The sequence below is a fragment of the Ctenopharyngodon idella genome, chromosome 20 (genome assembly GCF_019924925.1).
Source record: "Ctenopharyngodon idella isolate HZGC_01 chromosome 20, HZGC01, whole genome shotgun sequence".
Classification (NCBI taxonomy): domain Eukaryota; kingdom Metazoa; phylum Chordata; class Actinopteri; order Cypriniformes; family Xenocyprididae; genus Ctenopharyngodon; species Ctenopharyngodon idella.
This window is the reverse complement of record NC_067239.1, coordinates 28,804,533-28,830,324: the sequence shown is the minus strand read 5'-3', so window position 1 is coordinate 28,830,324 and position 25,792 is coordinate 28,804,533. Positions and strand designations below refer to the sequence as shown.

The 25,792-nt window shown below is 36.0% G+C and overlaps 2 protein-coding genes across 5 annotated transcripts; both read right to left on the bottom strand.

Annotated features, from left to right (window-relative positions):
* Window positions 1–1,013: 1,013 nt before the first annotated feature.
* flvcr2b (FLVCR heme transporter 2b) lies at window positions 1,014–17,349 on the bottom strand. 4 transcript variants are annotated; one of them, XM_051874641.1, is made up of 12 exons: window positions 16,940–17,344; window positions 16,469–16,692; window positions 14,640–14,781; window positions 10,602–10,742; window positions 9,760–9,827; window positions 8,908–9,011; window positions 7,486–7,596; window positions 7,232–7,337; window positions 6,290–6,401; window positions 5,301–5,356; window positions 1,958–2,068; window positions 1,014–1,611 (listed from the first exon to the last, which is right to left on the bottom strand). In XM_051874641.1, exons 2-11 carry the CDS (start codon window positions 16,547–16,549, stop codon window positions 2,000–2,002), a joined length of 990 nt encoding a protein of 329 aa, XP_051730601.1. In that variant the 5' UTR covers window positions 16,550–16,692; window positions 16,940–17,344; the 3' UTR covers window positions 1,014–1,611; window positions 1,958–1,999. The 4 variants fall into 4 exon arrangements, 3 of the variants coding, with proteins under 3 accessions (XP_051730601.1, XP_051730599.1, XP_051730600.1); XM_051874639.1 differs by having other exon boundaries at window positions 16,469–17,346; XM_051874640.1 differs by lacking the exon at window positions 1,958–2,068 and having other exon boundaries at window positions 16,469–17,345.
* Window positions 17,350–24,197: 6,848 nt separating this feature from the next.
* LOC127502092 (trace amine-associated receptor 13c-like) lies at window positions 24,198–25,360 on the bottom strand. Its single transcript, XM_051874642.1, has one exon. The coding sequence runs from the start codon at window positions 25,358–25,360 to the stop codon at window positions 24,380–24,382; it is 981 nt and encodes a 326-aa protein (XP_051730602.1). The 3' UTR covers window positions 24,198–24,379.
* Window positions 25,361–25,792: the final 432 nt, after the last annotated feature.

The following is a 25,792-nucleotide window of genomic DNA, read 5'->3' as shown; positions in this document are numbered from 1 at the left end:
TGGTTCTGTGTATCACTACACAACACCCTTAGCAACCACTCTTAGCAACGTAAACTGTATGTTCTCAATTGATATTGTTCATTGACGCTTACTGTATTATGTAGAAGAGTATTGTGAGAAAGAGATCGAGTGAGCGACCTACCTGCATTCAGATTTAGCATTTTCCTTCAGGTCAGCCCCATGTTCATAATAAAGAAATCTGTTTAAATGTCCGATGTATTATCTTGTCCTTTTAACAGTTAAGGGGTTTTCCGTGACTGACAGCGCTAGTCAAAGCATTTGTCAGTTGCGTCTTGTTCCGTGTTCACAACAACTCAGCCTTTCAATTTAAAAGTCTTCACTACTGACTGACACACACTCATAAAGACAGTCTTTGCCGCCATCTAATGGCGTAATAATGTAACTTCTGTTGCTGTTCACGGTCAGGGACTAATTTTTCCGGTGGAAGGAAGGCTTTTAGTGAAAGTTTACTTAATAAAAGTTGCGTTGATACATATTTTTCGCTTTAATATTTGTATTGTGTGGTAACCGTTTTATAAAAGCAATAAGGTACTCGAGGCTAGTGCTAAATCGTGAATAAGTCATGGCTGAAGGGGTTGCAGGCACACCCTTCAGCCGTGACTTATTCACGATACGGCACAGCCTCGAGTACCTTATTTCTTACACATATATTTATACATATACATATATATACATATATATACACACACACACACATATATATATATATATATATATATATATACATACACACACACACACACACATATATATATATATATACACACACACACATATATATATATATATACACACACACACATATATATATATACACACACACATATATATATATACACACACACACACACACACACACACACATACAGTAATAATAAGAATCTGGTTATTGAGCATCATATCCTTGAATTATGAATACAAAAATTCTGCTACAAATGTTTTACTTTTTAACACTTAAAAAAAATAAAAAAAATAATATAACAGAAAAGCGCTTTAGATGTTAGAGTTGTTTTATTCATTACAATTTGTTCAGATGGACTTATAGTACTTTAAGTAGGGTCACAATACAAAACCGTATAAAAATACTGAAACAGTTATTCATTACATATTACTGCATAGATTTGGAAACGGATTTGGTTTATATCAAGTTAAAATAATACTGAAACATTCCACGTTCCAATGGGCTTCACTGCAGATTTTTTTTTCTATAAGTTTCCATAAAAAAATGTTGCAAGAAAAATGTTAACATTAATAATTTAAATGAGAAATTGATAAACTAGTTTAAAATTAGAATATGTCCTAATGAGATGATTAGTGATCAGTTAAACACAAATGATCACACCATATGATCAAACAAACACTTGATCAGTCCCTGGCTGTTATAAAGGCTAGACACAATACAAATAAAAACACAAACACACATAATACATCCTGATTCAAATGTCACAAAAGAACTCAAATTCAAGGCTGGTTACAAACTATAAAAGATAAACAGTGTCAAACAAAAATGAGAAATGCTACACAATCCGTTCCATGATCACATTAGAGTTTGGCTTCAAAAGCTTGTGCTGGTGATGTTTCCAAATGGCCCTACAAACACAAAACACATCATTAGTAATAAATATCACAGTGAAACGGCGCCCCCTGATGGCATTCATGCACACATCCACTGGAGGACAGTTAGTGTGTTAGTGGATTAAATGAAGGTTAAATGTTAGTGCAGACCATGCTATAGTTAACACACACACACACACACACACACACACACAGCTCAAGGGCAAAGCATTCAGATAGAGCAGACAAAAATCATTAAAATTGGACTCTGACTGGACACACTGACAATCAAAAGCACATCTGAATCACTTTATAAGCGATAATTAAAATGAAGCTCATCGAGTGTGATCATTGAGCGGCTGATCACATGTGCCGCCCATACCTGAACCACAGTGAGCAATAAAATCAGGCAGTGATTGATTGATCACATGTGTGAGGAGGGGAGGAGAGACGTCCCACTGTGATCCTGAACGTCTGACCTGCCCAACGCTGCCTGTAGACACACACACACACACACACACACACACACACGCACGCAAACACACTGATCTGTGAACGTGAGTAGAGTTGAACAGATATGAAACTACAACAGAGAACAAGATGAGTAGAAACTGGGGAACAAAATGAGCAGAGGAGAAACAGGTTGGGTTAAAAAAAAAAATCCTGTTCAGGATGAGTGGAAAACAGAATGGGATAAGAGAAAAATTGGAAAGGGAAAACGGGGTGAGTAGGAAAAGAGGGATGAGATGAGTGTAGGTTGTGAACATAAGCAGAAAGAAGACGGGATGAGTGGAAAGAAGAAGGACAATTTTACTACAACTCAAAAGTTTTTTTTTTTATTAAATTAATACTTTTATTCAGCAAGAATGCATTAAATTGATCAAAAGTGACAGTGAAGAGATTTATAATTCTATTTCAAATAAATGCTGTTCTTCTGAACTTTCTATTCATCAAGAAATAGAAGAATACAAGAATCCTGAAAAAATTGCATCACGGTTTCCACAAAAATATGAAGCAGCACAACTGTTTTCAACACTGAAAATAATAAGAAATGTTTCTTGAGCAGCAAATCAGCATATTAGAATGATTTCTGAAGGATCACGTGACACTGAAGACTGGAGTAATGATGCTGAAAATTTGATCACAGGAATAAATTAAATTTTAAAATATATTCAAATAAAAAACAATTATTTTAAATTGTAATAATTTTTCACAATATTACTGTATTTTTGATCAACTAAATGCAGCCTTGCTGAGAAGAGACTTCTTTTGGAAACTTAAATATATATCTTAAAGACCCTGATCTTTTGAACAGTAGCATATATAAGAGGAAAATGAGATGAGTGGAAAAAAATAACTAGATAATGGGGAATTGGAGTGTGAATGAGACACGTGGAACAAGGGAACATGACATGTTGAGTAAAAATGAGCAGGAGTGATAGTGAAGAACAGGATGAAATGTGTTTATAGGGCCGGTATTTCTTGCATATCATCCATTCACAGCGCTGGAATGTCAACACAATAAAAAGTTCAAAGCGCCACAGAAGCTGCTGGGCCGAAGACCCTCGAAAATACTGCAGGAACGCGGTCACATTCCTGCTGTGAACCTTTGAAACAAAAGCTAATAAACCACAACGACCATCTAATGAACACATTCAACAGTCGACTGAGTGAAATCACTGGAGATCAGGTTAAAACACAACAACACAGAAACAACAGGAGAGTCATTTTCTCTAGTATCAGTACATGTTAGTGGCTGTAAAAAGTTCATCATTTAGCCAAACAAGAGACATACATTTGCAGAAAACACAAAACATATACATGTAAACCTTAAAGGGTTAGTTCACCCCCCAAAAAATGAATTTCCGTCTTTAAGTACTCACCCTCATGTTGTTCCACACCCGTAAGACCTTCATTCATCTTCGGAACACAAATTAAGATATTTTTGATGAAATCCGAGAGTTTCTGAACCACACATAGGCAGCAACGTCATTGCACCTTTTGAGGTCCAGAAAGGTACTAAAGACATAGTTAAAATAGTGGTTCAACCTTAATCTTATAAAGCGACGAGAATACTTTTAATATACTAATATACTACGCTTTTGACGTAGTGAACGTAGTGCAGCGCTTCTGTGTTTACGTCCGAACGCAGGCTCAGTATTGGCCGATGCTGGACATGTGAGTATTTTAACGATGTCTTTAATACCTTTCTAGACCTCAAAAGGTGCAATGACGTTGCTGCCTATGTGTGGTTCAGAATAGTGTTGTCAAAAGTACCGGTACTTCGGTACCAAGTCGGTACTGAAATTTTGAAAATGTGACGATACCCGCATTTCTGTAGTACCGGTAGTACTATATATCCGGGTATATTCAGTACCCACTGATAGGGCTGTGGCAGTATTTACTTGAATATGACACGAGTGAAGCACAAAGCTTTGTTTACAAAAGAAATAATAGGTTAGCAATTAAATGTGACATCGCAGCCATGCCAGTTCATGCCGAATGACAGAGGTAAATAAATTTAAGCTTTGTATTCTGTTTTGCGAATCGCGATCTGGTCACCCGATAAGCAGAGAATTTAACAATATTCCATTAGTTATTCCACTGAACATGGAATCTCTGTTTCTTTTCCTAAATCTTCACTCACGCAGAGGATTATAAACGTTTCTTTCTTTCGTTCGCATTTAGGCCTATTATAGGCTATTCGCATTCTTTAGTGTGGTAAAGTAGAAAAAACACCGTAGGACAGAAACGTTTTTGCTTGCACGTCAATTTCTATTTAACACAGTTTGTGCTTGTTATTAGACTTCATAAGGCGCGTCAAGTTGATTTGTATAGCGCGTTTCACACACGCCAGTGATTTTTAGTTTCGCTTTCATGGCAGTGCTAAATCAAACATAGCCTGAAATTCATGCCCCTGCTGAAGATAAAACTCAGTTGCTTGTAATATCAGGAGATAACATGAAGGTATTATAAAAGAGAAATGATCTCTTTCCTGCTCGTGTCCCTCATCCCTCTCAAAGCGCAGAGCGGTTATATGACGCATCTTTGTGTGGAAATAAAAAACAAATGTTTTTTTAAAAAAAAAAATAATATTTAACTTTCTTATTATTTAGGTTACCATTATTTACAGATATTTATTTCATATTTTTACAGGCTGTAGTGTGTAGTTTCACTGACAGAACAGCTAAAATAAACACGCACGTCTGTTACAAAATTGATGTTTGAGCATTTATTTGTTTTATATTTCAAAATTTATTTCTTTGAGGTATATATACACACACAAACATACACACACGCTCCAAATATTTATATGTATGATTACCATATTTAATATGTTTTTAAAATAGGCTAGCCTATATAAAATAGTTCCAACAGATTTTGCTGTGGTACCGAAATTGGTACCGAGAACCGTAAAATTTTTATGGTATTGGTACCGACTACTGGAATTTTGGTACCGTGACAACACTAGTTCAGAAAATCCTCGGATTTCATCAAAAATGTATTAATTTGTGTTCCGAAGATGAACGAAGGTCTTACGGGTTTCAAACAACATGAGAGTGAGTAATTAATGACAGAAATGTAATTTTTGGGTGAACTAACCCTTTAATCTGCTTTCTTTCACAAATACATCTCATATAGTGTTAATCTGCTTGTGTTATAGAGGGGAGATGGAGGGCAGGTGTAAATGTGTTACTGTTTAGCAGGTTTGGTTTAATACTTACAGCTGCCAGTGCTTGCTGGTTTGCCAACTGTCTGCGCAGATCTGACTTAATACAGGCTGAGATAAAGAACAGAAACATGAGACATGCATTACAACAGCTTTAACATTCACAGACTATCTACTAAGATAGTCTAATGACTAATGCATCCTGTGAGCTTTAGTCTATCCAATCAGCATTTGAATTGTGAATATAAATGGATGAATCCCTCAAAAAACATGTCCAGATCACATTTAATTCCAAAAATCAAAAGGAATAAATAAGATGTATATTTTTATGCATTGCAAAACAATCATCATTATTATTATTATTATTATTAGATTTAATTCCCATGGGTATGACCCATCAATGGGTTTGGCTAAGTTTACGTGGAAGATGATTCTGGTTGGACTTTTGAGATCTCATTCATTGTTAACAGAGAAAGTAAAAACTTTGTACCTCTACGCATCAATGTTATATGAAGGACTGTATAATTTCTCCACATGAACTCTTATTGCCTGGAAAACTTGTTAAATATTAACTAGGAAGTATTTAAATCATCCATAACGAAAATCTGAATAACCACAGTGAACATTACTATTGTAATTGTATGATTTTATAACATTTAAAACATGTGACAATTTGCCACCCTTGTCCTGAACACAGTTCAATCATTCTCTATTGGGCCAGTCGAGTCACTGAAGAGATACAGAGATCCAGCTTATTCTATATTTACTCAATCCAGGGTTGTTGTTTTTTTCTGTGTGTTTAATAGCTCATACATTAACTGAAACTTTAGAGGACACCGTAGCTTTCATAATGTCACTCATGCAGCATGAATTTTAATAGAATGCTTTCTGAGAAGAACCAGGAATCAAAACATTTGAAAACAACTACAGTTCATAGGACCAGAGTAAAAATACAAAGCAGTTTCACAATCCCTCAAGTATGAACTCTACATTGAATTAAAGAGGAACAACTAGTCAGGTGGACGAGCATTGAGCGATCTGCACCTGTAATGAAGGTTCCTATCAGCAGGAAGGCACACAGGAAGAGATTTCCAGCAAGCGTATTGAACGAATCCATGATTTTCCCCTGACAGATCGTAAATATGATCCCAAATACCTGCAGTAAGAAACACAATGTTTATTAGGATTGTTGGTAACTCCATATAAACTCTATAAAATAATATAAAACTCTGATAAATAGTTTATAAAATGGATAGTTCTGCTCCTTGCTGCTGGTCAATAGCTGTGTTTTATTTACAATAAAGCATGACTATGACCGCTTCACTGAAAAGATCTGTGTATCATTGCACAACTCCTTTAAAATCTAATGAAAAAGTGCAGACAAAGAGAAGAGCTGGGGATAAATCGCCTCAGTTTTGAACTTACTGGGTCAGTGTAGAAATCTGCTAGTGCTATAAGCTAAAGCTAACATGCTGAGATGAGATAGTAAACATTTGATACCGTGAGTCTAACGTTAGCTAGCATATACTACTGTTAAAAGATATTAAATTGGGCAGTTAAAATCTCACTTCCAGTTCTCGCTGAAGAACAGATAATATTCATTTTGTTTACATTCACTTATTTGTGGGATCACGTGAGGTGCTCCCTCTGGCATGATAATCGTAATAATATCTTGTAATGGGTGATGGGCCACGATTTTCAAGTTTTGTAGCATGTTTGAGATTTGAGGGAAGACAATTCTGTAAAGATTCTGGTTGATGCAACCAGATTTCATAATGGTTAGGATTTAAAAACTCCTGTAGTCTGAGCCTGTTATTTATGTTATATGTATATATATATATATATATATATATATATATATATATATATATATATATATATATATATTGTTTATGTATTTCAGCAAAAGTAACTGTTTATTTTTTTTTTAATGAAGTATGAGTTACCCCTGCTCTCTTTTTTGTAATTAATCACACACACACATACCTGTGCAGAGCAGTTTAGAAGCCCTGAAGATGTCCCCTCAGACTCTGGGTAAGTCAACTCAACGGCAAACTCAAAACCGAGGGGAAGATAACCCGTCATGAAGAACCTGCGTCAGTAACGCACAAACAAAACAAAAGTTTTTTTTGGGGCAAAACTTTTGGTTTTTTACATTTTTTAAAAATGACAAAAGACATTTTTATTTGAAATTTTATCTGGCCATGCACAGCATGAACAACAATATAATCTTCTCATACCCGAGGGTTCCCGCTGTGATAAAGACCACCCAGAGGTGACCCAAATCCAAGGTAAAAGCATAAATCACCATACCCACAAGGGACATCAGATACACAGCTAGAGTGGTTTGTCTGTGGAGACATCACATAACAGAGAGATGGGTCAAATCTTTCATCAGGATCCAATATGTCCTAGTATGATTGAACAAGTGAGTCTGATCATATCATTTATAGTAGCTGCAAATACATGTAGATCCAGAAATACCATTTCAGCTGCTTTAGTAAAACAGCATCTGCTAAATATCTGGGCGTTTCTTCAACTATTAGCAAAAAAATGTAGTTGGTTGGTTAAAATAGTTGGTTTTGGTGGAAATGATGCCATAACTGTGGGACAATCGTAATTTGTGTAACAAAATATATTAATAATTTTCACATAATAAAAACTAAAATAATTTATGATTGCTTGACACTTTGTTTAGATCATGGGTCTGCTTTAAAAATTGAATATTTTTATAATGGATTTCCATATTATTAAGATCGAATGTCTGGATCTTTTTGGATCATTCTGGAATTTTTTTTTTTTTAAAGAAAAGTATAGTTTTATTCAGCAAGGATGCATTAAATTGAATTGAAAGAATCCTGAAAAAAATTGTATCATGGTTTTCACAAAAATATGAAGCAGCACAACTGTTTTCAACAATAATAATAATAATAGTAAAAAATGTTTCTTGAGCAGCAAATCAGCATATTAGAATGATTTCTGAAGCATCATGTGACACTGAAGACTGGAGTAATGATGCTGAAAATTCAGCTTTGATCACAGGAATAAATTATATTTTAAAATCTATTCAAATAGAAAACTTATTTGAAATTGTAAAAATATTTCACAATATTACTATTTTTACTGTATTTTTGATCAAATAAATGCAGCCTTGTTGAGCAGAAGAGACTTCTTACAAAAACATTAAAAAAGCTTACTGATCCCAAACTTTTGAATGGTAGTGTATGCATAAAAGGCATTTGAAAAAAGCAAAACTTTTTTAATAAAAATTAATTCCAGTGACACAAAAACAGCCTGTAGTTGAAGATATAACCATTAATTGTATTATTAATCTGATACTTCAGTTCAGTAGTGTGAGTGTGGTACATGGTAATAAGTGTAAACAAAGCTGAACAAAAGAAACATCACAATGCCCAGGAGGGGAAGACATGCTGTGAGGGGTCAAATGCACTTAAACAAAAGGTCACTGAGGTCTAGGTTCATGGGTCAAAGAGGCAAACACCTGGAAAAACACACTAAACCAAAGCATATGAACAGACTCACAGGGGGGGAAGGACTCAATAACACACTTATCTTCAAGGAGGAATGAAGACAAATGTTTATCGAGCACTGTCACTGCCTGAAGGACATTTCTCTGTTAGGATTAAAGTCCTGCCTCTTACTTGTATGTCTTAGATCGGTCTAACCAGATTCCACAGATGAGGGAACCCACCATGCCTGCGATCACAATGGTGAGTCCGATCCTGCCGGCGTTCACCTCCTCTCCCTGTTAAAACCAGACCAAACTTTTACATACATTCTCTGTTTTAGCACAATATGTCAGACTAAGATCAGTTCTTCTGGATTAAGGAATCAACGTAAAAATGGAAACCCACAGACACTAACTTCTACCAATAATGCTAATGATGAAGTTAAAAATCACTTGAATCACTTGAGTTATGTTATTAAGTAGGGGTGTAACAATATATCGTGTCACAATATATCGCAATACAAAAATGCAACAATATCGTATCGTAGATAATATGTGTTGTGCATAGCTCACCCAAAATGAAAATTACTGTGAGAAAAAATTCAAGTTTACAGAGTTTTAGTGTCAGTACTACATTAAACTACTATATATAATGTTGAATATAATGTATAATAATGCAATGGGGGAATATTTGTGGGTCCTGATAATGCCAAATGTCTTATATTACCAGTAAAAAGTGGCCTACATTATTTTAAATGCATCTAGTCAGTGACAGAGTGCAAACATATTCATCTAAAAAAATCTGTTTCAGCATTAGAATCAGGAATATTTTTATTCCAGTGTCCCAATTGTCCTGTGCACTGGGTTACCAGCACCAAGTTTTTGTTATCCTTTTACCATATGTCTAGAGTATCGCAATATCATTGTATCGTGAGTTCAGCATCGTGATATGTATCGAATTGTGACATGAGGGTATCGTTACACCCCTATTATTGAGTGTAGGTCATGGGCTTTCATGATTGGTTGGACAGGCAGAGGGACTTACAGGATAGTGTTCAATGATCATTCGGTTGAGAAGCGTACTGACAGCATAGAAACAGCCAACATTCAGCCCTGAGGAAAGACAGATGAAGTCAAAAACATAAATAAAGCAATAAAAAAAGCCTGCTGAAAAAGACTTAACACTGAACATCTTGTTTCAGACTATTGATTTGATGTATATCTAGTAAGCAGTAAATGTCTTCACATTTCTGAAGCAGCTATAAAGACATAAAGAGCTTTGCATTCCTGCAGGATTATTTCTGTCAATGTTCAGCCAGGTTAAATGTTTCCCGTGCCAGTGTTACACAGTTGTGTGTGTGCGCAGATGGATCATAAACCAGTGTTAATGCACTATATTAACAAATAATTATCTTAATTTATCTTCTGAAGAAGAACGAAAGTCTTACGGGTGTGGGACGACATGAGGGTGAGTAATTAATGACAGAATTTTCATTTTAGGGTGAACTAACCCTTAAGGAAGTCCCTTCAGTGTAAGACTATAGAATTGTTTTTGCCTTTTTTTTTTTTTTTTGTATTTTATAGTGCACCATGTGACTATGACTGTAAATAACTGCACATGCATGGTCTGAGGAATCATTTATGTCTGTAGCAGGACAAATTATGTGCAGAAGTTTATTAATTAATGTTAGAAGCATGTTCAAATCACAAAGACCAAGTATGCCCAAGCAACAGCAACAGAGATGCTTACATTAGCAAACAGCACTATGGAACTATTCATTTTAATGTTTTCAGTAACACACTATGACTGTGTTTAAATGGCAGCAAGCATAATGAACCCCAGTTTGAGGTCCTGAATGGCTCTGTTGTGCGTAGAGTGACATTTACCGTAAGTGATGACGAGGAGGATGAAGGCTTTGTTGCGGAGCAGCCTGAAGATGGAGGCTGTATACGAGTAGCTCTCCGGAGAAATCTGCCGAGCCGCGGCCTGAGCATGGGTGGGAGGGATCTCTGGACGCTCCTGAAACACTGACAATAACATAAAAACACAAACTTGTCCAATCACCAATCACCTTCATTTACATATAGAAGATCAGCACTGATCTGAGTTCAGTTTCATTGTGTAACTGACACTACAGCTCTCAAGCTTATTGTTAACGAAAACTAAAATTATTTAAAAAAAAAAAAATCGGTAATTGAAATAAATAAAATAAAAATTCTATAAAAGTAAATAATTAATACTAAAATAACACTGCAACCTAGACAACAAAGGGGTCCTTGATGATGATTTCACTTTTTTAACTTTAGTTAGTGTGTAATGTTGCTGTTAGAGCATAAACAACATCTGCAAAGTTACGACGCTCAAAGTTCAACGCAAAGGGAGATATTTTCTTTTACAGAAATCACTTTTTAAGGACTACAAAAAAACGCTGGTAGGGACTACAACGAGCTTCTTCCCGGGTTGTTGACATCACAAACCCCAAAATTTACATAAACCCCGCCCCCGAGAACACGCAACAAAGGGTGTGAGGCCATGTTGGGCTGCTTTAGAGAAGAGGAAGAGTTGTTGTAGTAGAGTGTTGTTACCATGCCGTCATTTTACGCTGGACTGCTTCACAAACGAGGGTCAATTCAATGCTGGATTTGCACAAAAGATTAACATGACGGCACATGCTAGTCGATGAGTTGAATCAACTCCACAGCAACTACATAAATTTATCTACTAACCATTCATAAACGTCCAGTTTCATTCTAAAAGTTGTAACTTCTTCCTGAGTCTCTCCATCAGTGTTTGAACAATGTAAGGCTGAACACCGTTACTGACAATCCTCATTTTGGCTGCGTGAGATTCTCCAGCTTTGTTGTTGTTGAGCAACCGAAGCGTGAGCTGTTAAAGCTCCGCCCTATTCTGGAAAGCGGGCCGGGAGCAGCAGCTCATTTGCATTTAAAGGGACACACACAAAAACGGCGTGTTTTTGCTCACACCCAAATAGGGGCAAATATGACAAGCTATAATAAATGATCTGTGGGGTATTTTGAGCTGAAACTTCACAGACACATTCTGGGGACACCAGAGACTTATATTACATCTTGTGAAAAGGGGCATTATAGGTCCCCTTTAATATAAATGACAAGAAGGCTGTTACAATATACAGGGAGCAAAATAAAGCCTTCTAAGATACACTCTTTTGGGCAAAATGTAAGACAGAATCACTGTATTTTCAGGCAATCCCAGAATGCATTGGAAAACTTTCATCCAAGATGGCGAGGTTTTGGCACAAAACTAATATGTTTGATCATTTAAAGAATTAGTTCACTTTGAAATGAAAATTAGCCCAAGCTTTACTCACCCTCAAGCCATCCTAGGTGTATATGACTTTCTTCTTTCTGATGAACATAATCGCAGAAATATTAATAAATATCCTGAAGCATCCGAGCTTTATAATGGTAGTGATAGGGATCAATGAGGATGGGCTGAAGAAAGTGCTTCCATCCACATCCATCCATCATAAAAATGTGCTCCACACGGCTCCGGGGGGTTAATAAAGGCCTTCTGAAACGAAGCATTTGTGTAAAAAAAATATCCATATTTAACAAGATATGAAGTAAAATATCTAGCTTCGGCACAAGCCGCCTTCCGTATTCAATGTACGCAGAAAGTGTAAAACTCTTGCAGTTCACAAAGCTTATGCTACGTCGTACACCTTCCCTATTCGGCTTACCGGAAAAGGGTGATGTGACGCCAGTTTACACTTTCTTCGTAACTTCAATACGGAAGGCGGTCTGGCGTAAGCTACATATTTTACTTCATACCTTGTTAAATATGGATATTTTTTTTACACAAACGCATCGCTTCGCTTCAGAAGGCCTTTATTAACCCCCCGGAGCCATGTGGAGCACATATTTATGATGGATGGATGTGGATGGAAGCACTTTCTTCAGCTTCATACTCATTGATCCCTATCACTGCCATTATAAAGCTCGGATGCTTATTAATATTTCTGCAATTATGTTCAAGAAAGAAGAAAGTCATATACACCTAGGATGGCTTGAGGGTGAGTAAAGCTTGGGCTTATTTTTATTTCAAAGTGAACTAATCCTTTAAATCATTTAAAATAAAAGAAGTTTGAAATAAGTAAAAAAAATAATAAAAAATCTTAAATTCTAAAGAATAAAATAAAGGCGAGATGTGTCAGTGTGTTAAAGTCCAGTTGTTCATTTGAGTGGAAATGTGCCTGAAGGAATTCACCATGTTATGACATCTGGGAATATTTGTGTTTAAGTAAAAATTTAGCCTGCTGTCCCCAAAGCTGCAGGTGACTGAACTCTGTCATATTTGCTTTATCAAACAAGCACTAGATATTAAAACCTCTGCAGCAGGATTTGAGCTGTAGAACTATTACAGAAACACTAGAATCTGCTGGGCTTGTTCTTTACTAAAGAATTAAATAACAGGCCAGCTAAACTGTTTATTTTAAGAGAAATTAAGAGAACAGTTCACCTAAAAATAAAATTTATGTGATCATAACTCACCATCATGTTGTTGCAGGTTGCATGAGTTTATTTTCTTTCATGGACCACAAAGGAAATGTTAGCAGGTGTTCACTGATATACAATTAAAAGAAGGAAGGGAGCTCCAAAAATGACAAAAAGCACCATATGATGACGTAACAGACAGACTTAAAGACCTCCTTTTGTGTTCCATGGAAAAATAAGTCATACATGTTTTGGAATGACATAAAGCCGAGTATGTTTTTGGGCGACCTTAAGCCATGCTAATATCTTGTGATTTTCTTCTTTTTATTGTCTAGACAAACATTTTTGCTTGTGAGAGCAGAACTGAATGCACGTGAGTGTTGCTCAAAATGTGACAGGAGGTTTTATGGTCATGTCAAGATAAAAATCGGAAGCTCAGCATTTAAATGGCTGAAACAAAGAGCATATTAAGAGCGAACAAAATACGTTGAAAGTGAAAGGAAAATTATCTCATTTCCCCTTCCCCATGTCATTTGTGCTAAAGGTCAGATAATCATCAAGCACTAACATACTCCATTTACACTCGTACAAGCAGACTAACAAAAAAACACACAAACTGATAATTTATTTATTACTATGTATTTAAACTATTAGCAAAGTTGTGTTTTTGTACATGCAGGAAGAACACAGTCAGACTTAAAAAGAGGAACAGACACACACACTAAAAGACACACTCAAATATCAACACACCAACCTAGTGAGCGATCTCACTGCCTACTGCCTACATAAGCATCTGCCTTCTAAGATAGCATCTTAATCTTCACTAAAACTCTCTATATAGGCAACAACTCCATGTGCCACACAAACAGACTTAATTTTTTTTTTTAATCAATTGTTTTCAAAGATAGTTGCACAATACTTAAGCAATAATCCATTTTAATTTGATTTATTTATAATCAACATTTCTCTTGCATTATTTGCTATCTGGGATTTATGTTTCTCTGAATTCATCACAATACATTCTGGAATCGTTCACCCAAAAATGTAAATTCTGTCATCATTTAAACTCATCCAAAACCCATAAAACTTGTTCATCCTTAGAACACAAATTAAGATATTTTTTAATGAAATCTGAGTGATAGTCTTCTTATATGATGAAGAGACTTAATTTAAGCATTTAATTCGAACTGTCAGACAGAAATTTCTCAGATTTAATTAAAAAATAATCACGTGTTTAGAAGATGAACGAATGTCTTATGGGTTTGGAACGACATGAGAGTGAGTAATTGATGACATAATTTTTAGGTGAGCTATCCCTTTAATTTGTATATCTTTTGGAACAACCTTCATGTCAGGAACATGTTTTAAAATACTCCCTCAGTAAGCAGCTTACTATGTTTTGGAATAGAACAATATTGTGATATTATTATAACTAACATTTGCACTTACCGATGACAACCAACACAAACAGGAATGTGGCCACACCTGCTGTGATGTAGAACATGACTCTGATGTGAGACGCTAACTCGTCCAGATCGTCCACATTTGGAACCAGTATTGGTGGAACGAGGAAGCCGATGGCAATCCCCAACTAAAAGGAACACAGACATCTGTGAAGTTCAAAACAAAGCAGTGCATGGCCTACATACTGAACACAAGCACATAAATGCAGCACTTCCAGCTTTACTTGATTGCAAAAATATTTGTTCTTTTAAAAGTAGCTAACAGCAAAAGTGTCAGCCCAGATCCGGCCCACATCTGGTCCGCCTGTAATCCACATGTACCAGATGTGGGCCGGATCTGGGCCACACTATGTTGCTGTCTGGGACACTGAAGACTCTGTCATACAATTATGTGGTTGCACATTAAACATCACTGGCATCGATTCGACATTATTGTTTCATCCTGTGCTCGTTCTCCATTTTTCTTGGCTTAAAACAGAGGTTTTCAAACTGGGTTTCAGGGACCCATAGAAAAGTTTCGAGAAAAAAAGCATAAACAATGTAAAAAAAAAAATATATATATATATAATAAAATATATATTGTGAAAGATAAATAAGTTAAAATGTACTTAATTAGACCATCCCAGCAAATATTGGTCCGACGGCAACGTCGTGTCCCTGGCCAAAAATAGTCGCGGTTGGACGGCATAAATCGGTAAAAATATGTAACACAGAACATTTCCTAAAAATGCATTCAGATACATTTGTACATGTCTGCAATTCTCTGGGGTTGCATGTATATTTGTTACTTTGACTTTTAGTTACGTGTAGTTCAATATATAATAGTTAATTAATTATATTATGTAATAACAAAACTTCAAAGATGTCCGTTCAAATTTCATTTTGGAACTATGTTTCAACCATGACAGGACGTGTCGGAGGGACGTCTTTTCAACGGTCATTAAACGCCCAAATTGTTGCTGGGATTGGTCTCATTCATTAAATGTGCGTATGCACAAATTTGTCCGTGAAATCTACGTATAAACCAATTCATCATTAACTTTCATACTAAAATTTATTCTAAATTTACAAAACAGAAAGAGAGAAACAGGAGAAACAAACAACTGAAACCACAGATATGCAAAAATCACATACTCTAGGTGGCCTTATAATAGTGTTAAGATTAAATTTTATACATAGATATTTAATCTTAAATATATTTCATCATATAGAGTGAAAGAGTAATAGAAGCTGCATTATAGCTCAAGCTTCAAGGTTTCTCTGTATAACAAGAGCGGGTCTTCTTTTAGAGAGCATTATATGTTTGCTAAAAGTGATGAAAGGCTATAAAGGAAAGGTTGTGAGGAAATTTAAATATTTTAAATATTTATATATTTTCCAGATAATATTTTACACATATTCATAGTATTTTTACTGTATAAATTGATTCTTTATATATGAAAATAATATATATAGTTGCCTTTTACATTTTAGTAATGGGGTCCCTCGCACGAGGATCATCTGAAGGTCCGTGGCATTAAAAAGTTTGAAAACCCCTAGCCGATGAAAAATTAAGACTTCATTTAGACTCAAATGAGAAATCTCAACTTAGCACAACAATGGCTCAACCAATGACGAGATTGGGGGCAGGACTATCTGTTTTCTGACCAATAGCAAAAGGGGCGTGTTCAGGATACCTGTGCGGAAACAGTCATTATTTTTGTAGTTACGTTTAATGCCGCTAGTGGCGCAACAATTACACATTTCCGCTTTAATTTTCACAGTACAGTACAGTTAAATGAGCAATTATATTATTATTATTATTTTGAAACCCACCTGATTTCCGAAGACCCCGATGGAGCACGCAGTGGACACCTCATCCGATCCGAACCACACCGATGCGATGCGCGAGGGCATCCCGAGAATAAACACCTGAGCCACGGAGCACGTGAACTGACCCAAAAATGTCACCGGAAAAAGGTCCGGTCTCGCGCTGGCCACCTTGATCCACGTGCCCGCGCAATTAAGAGCCGCGGCCACGAGCGCGATGACCCTCAGACCTTTTTTATCCAAGAGCCACGAGACGGGAAAAATGAGAGGAATGTACGTCAACATGTATATCATGGACATCCAGTCAATGGTGAAAGTGTCCACGTTGTAGAAGCGCATGAAGATATTGTTGATGATTCCATATTGAATCCATTGATATGAGTTACACAGCGAATATGAGCTGAATAAACACACTATAATCCATCTCTTTTTATATAAACGTGTTTCCGGCGGTGGTCTGTGATGTTCAAAACTCACCTCAGCATCAGTTACGGCTGTTTTTGAGAAATATTTATTATCATTCAACTCTCCGTCCATTGACTTTGATTCATCACCCATTTTCACTCGATTCAACCGCGTTCAGAAATTTTTAGAATCTTAAATATTCATTCATTCAAGTTGAATCAGAAATGTCATGTTGAGGAGACGCCGGTCAACCTACTGGAACTCGGTGCGGTACTAAAAATCATGTCAAACTCTGTTCTGACTTAATACTTACTTTACATAACATACTAACGATATATCACCTGAGTTTAAGTACTAGTGGATAAACTTCCCATAATAGATGTATGTTCATCCGCTGCTCGGATATAATAAGTCTCCGGCTCCCGCACAGAAAACTCTTCCAACATTCGTTGAAACTTTCGCCAGAGTGCTGAAGCTTCTAACGTAGAAGAATAACTGACTAGACGAGAAATTACAAACGACTGAAAACCAGAAAGGGGCGGAGCTTAACTGTAAAGCTGTTGGGTCGGTCATGTGACATTCCTGAGCAAGTAGGTCAAAATATTCTGTCTTTCTTTCGAATTGTGAATGTAAGATAAAATATAAAAAGCACTTAAAAACAAAAAATAATTAGAGAAATGAATAGCTATAAAAACAGCGGTTTGTTCAAGTCATCTTGGAACGATCATAAATATAATACTGTAAATATAAATATAACACTCACACTGTTGTGAGTGTAAGTTGTAACGTAAGGAACTCGTTACTTTCGTAAAAACTTAACATACCTTTCTTTAATACTTTCCGAGTTAGGGGCATAACGAATTATTAAGCAATTTATTATAGGCTACACAGACGATGCCAAATCTAAGCGCACATCACATTGGGTATAAAATAGTACTTGTTGGTGCAGCAATATATATCAACAGTATCTACTTTTATAACTGAAACACTTTAATAATAACAACTTAAGATCTAGTTTTGAAGTGCCGAGCTAGCGCTTCTGCAGAACGTCACGTGGTATCTGTTGCTTTTCTCAGCTCTGTCAGGGTGGAACAAGTCGTCGTTTGTGAGGGCACAGCAAATTATTTAATTATTTTACAGAAATGTCTGGAGTGTATTTCACTTTTTGTTACCGATATCAATCCTTTAAATTAATATATTTACGATTATCATTATAATTTTTCCGCAGTGATCCTGTCCTTTGAATGAGGAGGATTTGACTTTATGATCCGCCGAGCGCCCCCTGGAGGAGAACCACATTAATCACATAGAAAACATTTCAATCGCTTCAGTTCATTGGTGAAGCTGTAGTTCCTCTAATGCCTCCCTTTAGGGTTTGTGGCGGATAAAGGGGAGACGGCGCCCTCTGCTAGGCTGGATGTTATTATTATATTTATTTTTACATTACAGAAAATGTACAAAATTTGTACAAACATATACAACTCACAACAAATATGAAAACAAATATACATATATGAGGAGTTTATAAGGGAAAACAATTTATCCCAGGGGTAAAATATTTCAAGAAGTTAAACGTGTTGTACGTCTTTTTTGTTTTTAATATTATCTAAAGTAGTGATATATTGTTTAACTTCTTTTATAAAATGTTGACAGTTTGGCTTAGCTTTAGCTCATTTCTTCACATGAATGTGATATTTTCCAAGTAAAATAAAAAGATGTATGAGAAAAAAAGGTGGGAGTTACTTTATAAATTTTGGCTCTGTTGACGCCGGGTGTGTCTATTTGCTTTATATAATAAATTAATTTGTGAAATTTCTTGGTCAAAGATATTTTTTTCCTGTTTCTTTGTACACTTTTGTTTCATAATTGTTTTGCTCTTCAACATTTCTGTTTATTACAAACAAAAAGTAAAATTAGTGAGGCACACACTCATTGTTATACAATACACTGGAATTATTGAAAACATTATTCATGTCTTCACAGTCATGTTTAATATATGACTAAATAAAATAATGCAATAATGAAATTCTGTCTAACATTCAGCAACTTACATCACATTCATCAGGGAGGAGTCTATATTAAACACTTTAAATGTGAAAATTAATTTTAAGCTTTTCTGAAACCAGGGATAGAATAAGGCATAAATTATGGGATTAATGGTGGAGTTCAGGAAAAAAACCATTACAGTAACATCTCTGACATGAAACAAGTCATCATTACTGTATGGAATGACTAAGGAACAAATATAATATGGCAGTAAACACAGAAGAAACACAAAAACCAGAATCCCCAGCAGAATCGCAGCTTTTCGCTCTGATTTGTCACTGACTCTGTTTTTAGAGGTGCTGTTGTGAACCTGAAGGGCTCTTATAGCGGTCGCATGTTTCTTAGCAATGACAAAAACATGAGTGTATAATATTATGATGAGTGTACATGGCATAAGAAACACAACCAGGAGATCAATGAGGGATGAAACCCCATCTATAATAGCAACACATTGTCCTGGACATGTGACATCAGTGAAGTTTCCATTAATAAAGAGAAGAGTGAAGTTATAAAGGAGTGAAAACAGCCAGTTAAATAAAGTTGCAATGCAGATCACAGTGGGTGAGATTTTCTCAGAATAAACAAAAGGATAACTTAAAGCCAAAAACCGATCAACTGCGATTAGAGCCACAGTGTGAACAGACACACTTGTTGCTTGAAAATTCACAATTTTTAAAGCAGAGCACATGACCGGTCCAGAAATCCAACATGACTCGATGAGCCAAGACAAATGAAGTGGCATCACAAAAACTCCGACCAGCAGATCAGACACAGCCAAAGAGAGGATGAGGATGTTAGCAGGTGTGTGGAGCTGCTTGAAGTGACTAACAGAGATGATGACCAGCAGGTTTCCACACACGGTCAGAAGAGTCACAGCTGCTGCGGCCACATACAGAATCACATAGACAGATAAAGAAACAGATCTCTCTGGACAGAAATATTCCTGACAGCCATCAGATAGGTTCATTGCTGTGAGATTCATTCTGAAGTACTTGGAAGAAACATCAAAACAGAGTATTGTTCCCTGTTACTTCCTTCATATAAAGTTCAATGTATACATAACCACAGATAAAGATCTCTGAAGATACTATTTGTCTTTCTAACAGCTCTGACCTGCTCTTCACTGAAACACAGTCACTCCTGGAGGCTCAACAATAAAGATGTGCTACAATCTATGCTGCCTTTTTATACACTTGACATGTTGACTCTTTTCAAGACCGGCAGCATCAAGGGAGAAGAACATACAGCTGGGAGAACAACTGATTTAGACATAGAATTCATACAAAAACATAGATGAGCTTATATGAAATGTATAAAATCAAAACTAAGTGGTTAAAAATTCTAATCTTTAATTGAAGCTCATATGTACTGTGTAACACATGAGAATTAACCTCATTGGTTCTCGCATGTCAAGCAAGCATGATTGAGCTTCCGCTTACCACAACTGATGTGTGCGCTGATGAATGTTTATGTGAATAAAAGCCTAAATTATATCTTTTCATCATATAAAGTGATCGTGTCTCTTCAGAAAATTTGGAGTAAATTGCTCAAATCATATGGATTAGTTTTACGATCACTTTATGAACTTTTTGAAGCGTCAAAGTGGTAGTTGTGTGGACTGTCAGTGGAGGAACAGAAATCTCTCAGATTTCATTATAAATATCTTCATTTGTGTTCCGAAAATGAACAAAAGTCTTATAGGTTTGGAACAACATGAGGGTGAGTAATTAAAATGAAAATTCTGTCATTAATTACTCACATTCATGTCGTTCCAGACCTTCGTTCATCTTCAGAACACAAATTAAAATATTTTTCATGAAATCCGATGGCTCAGCGAGGCCTCCATCGCCAGCAATAACACTCCCTTTTTCAATGCCCATAAAGCTACTAAAAACATATTTAAAACAGTTCATGTGACTACTGTGGTTCAACCTTAAGATTATAAAGCGACTAGAATACTTTTTGTGCACCAAAAATAACAAAATAGCAATATGGGCGATTTCAAAACACTGCTTCATGAAGCTTCAAAGCTTAGCGAATCATTTGTTTCAAATCAGTGGTTCAGAGAGTGTATCAAACTGCCAGAGTCACGTGAACTATTGAAGTTTCAAAACACTTATGACGTAACAAAGCCTCATTTACTGAAATCATGTGATTTTGGCGCTCTGAACCACTGATTCAAAACAAATGATTCGTTAAGCTTTGAAGCTTCGTGAAGCAGTGCTTTGAAAATCGCCCATCACTAGATATTTTTTAAAAAAGTTGCTATTTTGTTCTTTTTGTTATTCTTGCCGATTTATAATATTAAAGTTGAACCACTGTGGTCACATGAACTGTTTTAAATATGTTTTTATTAGCTTTATGGGCATTAAAAAAGAGAGTGTTGTTGCTGGTGATGCAGACCTCACTGAGCCATCGGATTTCATGAAAAATATTTTAATTTATGTTCTGAAAATGAACGAAAGTCTTACGTGTTTGGAACAACATGAGGGTGAGTAAATCATGACAGATTTTTGGGTGAACTAACACTTTAAGCTGAACTCAAACAGAATGAGTGCAGCAGAGTTTTAGTTCCCATCATGCTTTGCGTCAAACTGAACAAGGAGTATAAATGTTGAAAATAAGTGTTTTTTTGTGTTTTTGCACAATATTAATATAGGGAGATATGTGTTAGTGTTTAATCTTCTGTTATGTTGGAATTTATAGGGTTTTCTGTTAAGTTGCAGTTTTGCAGGTGGTGAACAGTAGAGCATGTGATTAAGTCGAGGATGGACTAGCTCAGCTGGGTTCATGTAATTATATAGTGATGATCTCTTTTCTAATCATGTTAGTACATGCAAGTGTGCTAATGCTGGTTAGAAACTAGGTGTCAAAGATTTAACAATGTCTATGTAATTAAAATATATAATTTAAACTAGTCAACATATCAATTAGTTTATCATTAGTGTATTTATGTAGCGCAGAATCAATGTGCTGTAAACAGTAGACCAATGAGAGCAGAGTAAGCAGTATAAAGGAGGAGTTTAGAAAGACTGAATCCTTGATCAATCTATTTCAGACACTGCAGGTGATGCTGCAGTATGTATTATGAGAAATTTTTTTGAAATTTTTTTGACCTTGGATACATGTAAACCTATTGTAGAAACCCTCCAAAACAAAATTAGGAACCTTTAAAATGCCACAATAGGGGCACTTTAACAGAAAAAAGTTATGTGAACACATGAACTGATTATTTTGAGTAGAAATCAACCTGAATGAGTTACAGCAGATTTCTAGTTCCCAGCATGCTTTGCTTCTGACTGTTAAAGAAGATTAAATGTTAAAATTAGGTGTTAATTTATGTGTTTTTGTCATAGACTGTAAAACAAATATAGACGTAGTGTTCGTGACGTCACCCATAGGTTTCTGAAGAGCATTTTTGAAACCTAAAGCCGGCCGTTGCCATCTCGGCAGCGCTTCACCGCGCATCACTCCCGGATAACAGAAAATGGGCAAAGAGGCGGGACGTGGGTGGAGCTGAGGTGACGTGATGGCAGCAGACAAACGGCTAGTGGTGACAGCAGCGGCAATCCACCTGTCACTCAAGTGACCGCGCCCTTAATTATGCAGAACTTTAAGGCTTAATATAATTTAAACGGATGAGTTATAAAAAAATTCACTCCCCTCACAGTTGTCATGAAGGGCAAAATTAACTATATAGACCAAAAACACAATTTGTACCAGGCTGTAAACATGTTTTTTTTTTTCTGCTGTAAAGTTGGGCATTTTAACATGGGGCTCAATGAGATTCTGCTCTCTTTTGGAGCCTGTCCCTAGCGGCCAGTAGATGAATTGCAGTTTAAGTCTCTTCCGTATTGGCTTCAAGAGAAACTGGGGGAGGTTGCCGCTTGGTTTTTGTTCAAGATTAAAGGGTTAGTTCACCCAAAAATGAAAATTCTGTCATTAATTACTCACCCTCATGTCGTTCCACACCCGTAAGACCTTCATTCATCTTCAGAACACAAATTAAGATATTTTTGACAAAATCCGATGGTTCAGTGAGGCCTTTATTGACAGCAAGATAATTAACACTTTCAGATGCCCAGAAAGTTATTAAAGACATATTTAAAACAGTTCATGTGACTACAGTGGATCAACCTTAATGTTATGATGCGACGAGAATACTTTTTGTGCGCCAAAAAACTACTTTATTCAACAATATCTAGTGATGGGTGATTTCAAAACACTGCTTCATTAAGCTTCGAAGCTTTACGAATCTTTTGTTTTGAATCAGTGGTTCGGAGCTGCCAAAGTCACGCCCCCCAGTGGTGAACCATTGAAATTTCGAAACACTTATGACGTAACTTTGGCAGTTTGATACACACTAGGCTAGGGTATGTTAATCAGTTCCTTTGTGAATCAGTTTATCATGTATGTGAATTTGGGAGCAGGTAAACACTCTGGCATACTATATGTGGGGGCACTGATGACGCGGTGTCCAGCAACATCACTACTGGTATTGATATCTTTCTGACATCATGTTTTTATTTTATTTAAAGGGGACAAATTAAAGAATAGAGGTTTATTTACATTAAACTACTATACAATACTGACCATTCATGACTAGTCATCATAATACCTGATTTCACCATTACATTTTATTTACTGGAAATGCACTTTTTTAATATTTTGAGTGAATGCAATCACTGATAATACATATTGTAACAAAATACAAAAACAATATTACAACAATAAACAATTATATAATTGTTCTATTGTAAAAACATGAAATAATTTAAACTGCTTATACATTAATGTTTTGTATTACATTAAAATAATATGATAAGAAATACCAGTTTGCAATATCAAGCAGCATAATAAGCTGTTTTTGTACAGCTAAAAATAACTTGAAGCGGGTGACACCGGATGCCTTGAACATTCAAGGTACAAATGCTGCATCTGCTCTTGTGTTAAAAAATGAGGTGGACAAGTGTCACTTATTACAAACTGTACTGATTCAGTGACAGTGTGCAAGCTATTATGTCTAACACAACTCTGCATTTTCAGCAAAGCAGAATTATGAGTATTTCTATGCTGGTGTAACCACTGCCTTGAGCATGAGGGACCAGGATCACAATTTCTGAAATTATGTACAAAAATATTTATAGGTAATTGTGCTCTTACTGCCACTAACACTAATTACATAAGTACATACACAGTATATATACAGATATACACACTATATTTACCATATATATACCATTATATTCAACAGTTCCTTTTATTACATAGAAATAAGTAAAAGAAAAAAATTCACCCACTCATATTGTTATACAATACTGGCATGATTGAAAACAACATCCGTGTCTTCACAGTCAGGTTTAAAAACAAACCAAAATAGTGAAGAAAAGGCATTAACTTGTAGCCAAAGTACACCTGAAATAACATGGAAAAAAAGAGGAAATGTTTTGTCTTACATTTAATGACTTATTGCACATTCATCAGGGAGGAGTCTGTATTAAACACTTTTAATGTGAAAATTATTTTTAAGCTTTTCTGAAACCAGGGATAGAATAAGGCATAAATTATGGGATTAATGGTGGAGTTTAGGAAGAAAGATATTACAGTAACATCTCTGAAATAAAACAAGTCAGCACTGTCATATGGAATCACTAAAGAACAAATATAATATGGCAGTAAACATAGAAGAAACACAAAGACCAGAATCCCCAGCAGAATCGCAGCTTTTCGCTCTGATTTGTCACTGACTCTGTTTTTAGAGGTGCTGTTGTGAACCTGAAGGGCTCTTATAGCAGTCACATGTTTCTTAGCAATGACAAAAACATGAGTGTATAATATTATGATGAGTGTACATGGCACAAGAAACACAACCAGGAGATCAATGATGGATGAAACCTCATCTATATTATAAACACATTCTCCTGGACATGTGACATCAGTGAAGTTCCCATTAATGAAGAGAAGAGTGATGTTATAAAGGAGTGAAAACAGCCAGTTAAATAAAGTGGCAATGCAGATCACAGTGGGTGAGATTTTCTCAGAATAAACAAAAGGATAACTTAAAGCCAAAAACCGATCAACTGCGATTAGAGTCACAGTGTGAACAGACACACTTGTTGCTTGGAAATTCACAAATTTAAAAACCAAGCACATCACTGGTCCAGAATTCCAACATGACTCAATGACCCAAGACAAATAAAGTGGCATCACAAAAACTCCGACCAGCAGATCAGACACAGCCAAAGAGAGGATGAGGATGTTAGCAGGTGTGTGGAGCTGCTTGAAGTGACTAACAGAGATGATGACCAGCAGGTTTCCACACACGGTCAGAAGAGCCACAGCTGCTGCGGCCACATACAGAATCACATAGACAGATAAAGAAACAGATCTCTCTGGACAGAAATATTCCTGACAGCCATCAGATAGGTTCATTGCTGTGAGATTCATTCTGAAGTACTTGGAAGACATCAAAACAGAGTATTGTTCCCTGTTACTTCCTTCATATAAAGTTCAATGTATAGGCTACATAACCACAAATAAAGATCTCTGAAGATGCTATTTGTCTCTCCAACAGCTCTTCACTGAAACACAGTCACTCCTGGAGGCTCCACAATAAAGATGTGCTACAATCTATGCTGCCTTTTTATACACTTGACATGTTAACTCTTTCCAAGACTGGCAGCATCAAGGGAGAAGAACATACAGCTGGGAGAACAACTGATTTTGAGCCACATAGAATTCATACAAAAAATATGTATGAAATGTATAAAATCAAAACTAAAGGTGATGATACAGGGGGCAACTTTTTGAGCAATGTTGCCGGGCACTTTCCCTTTGAGAATGAGCAACAAATTTCTGGATACTTTAGATCAGTCTTGG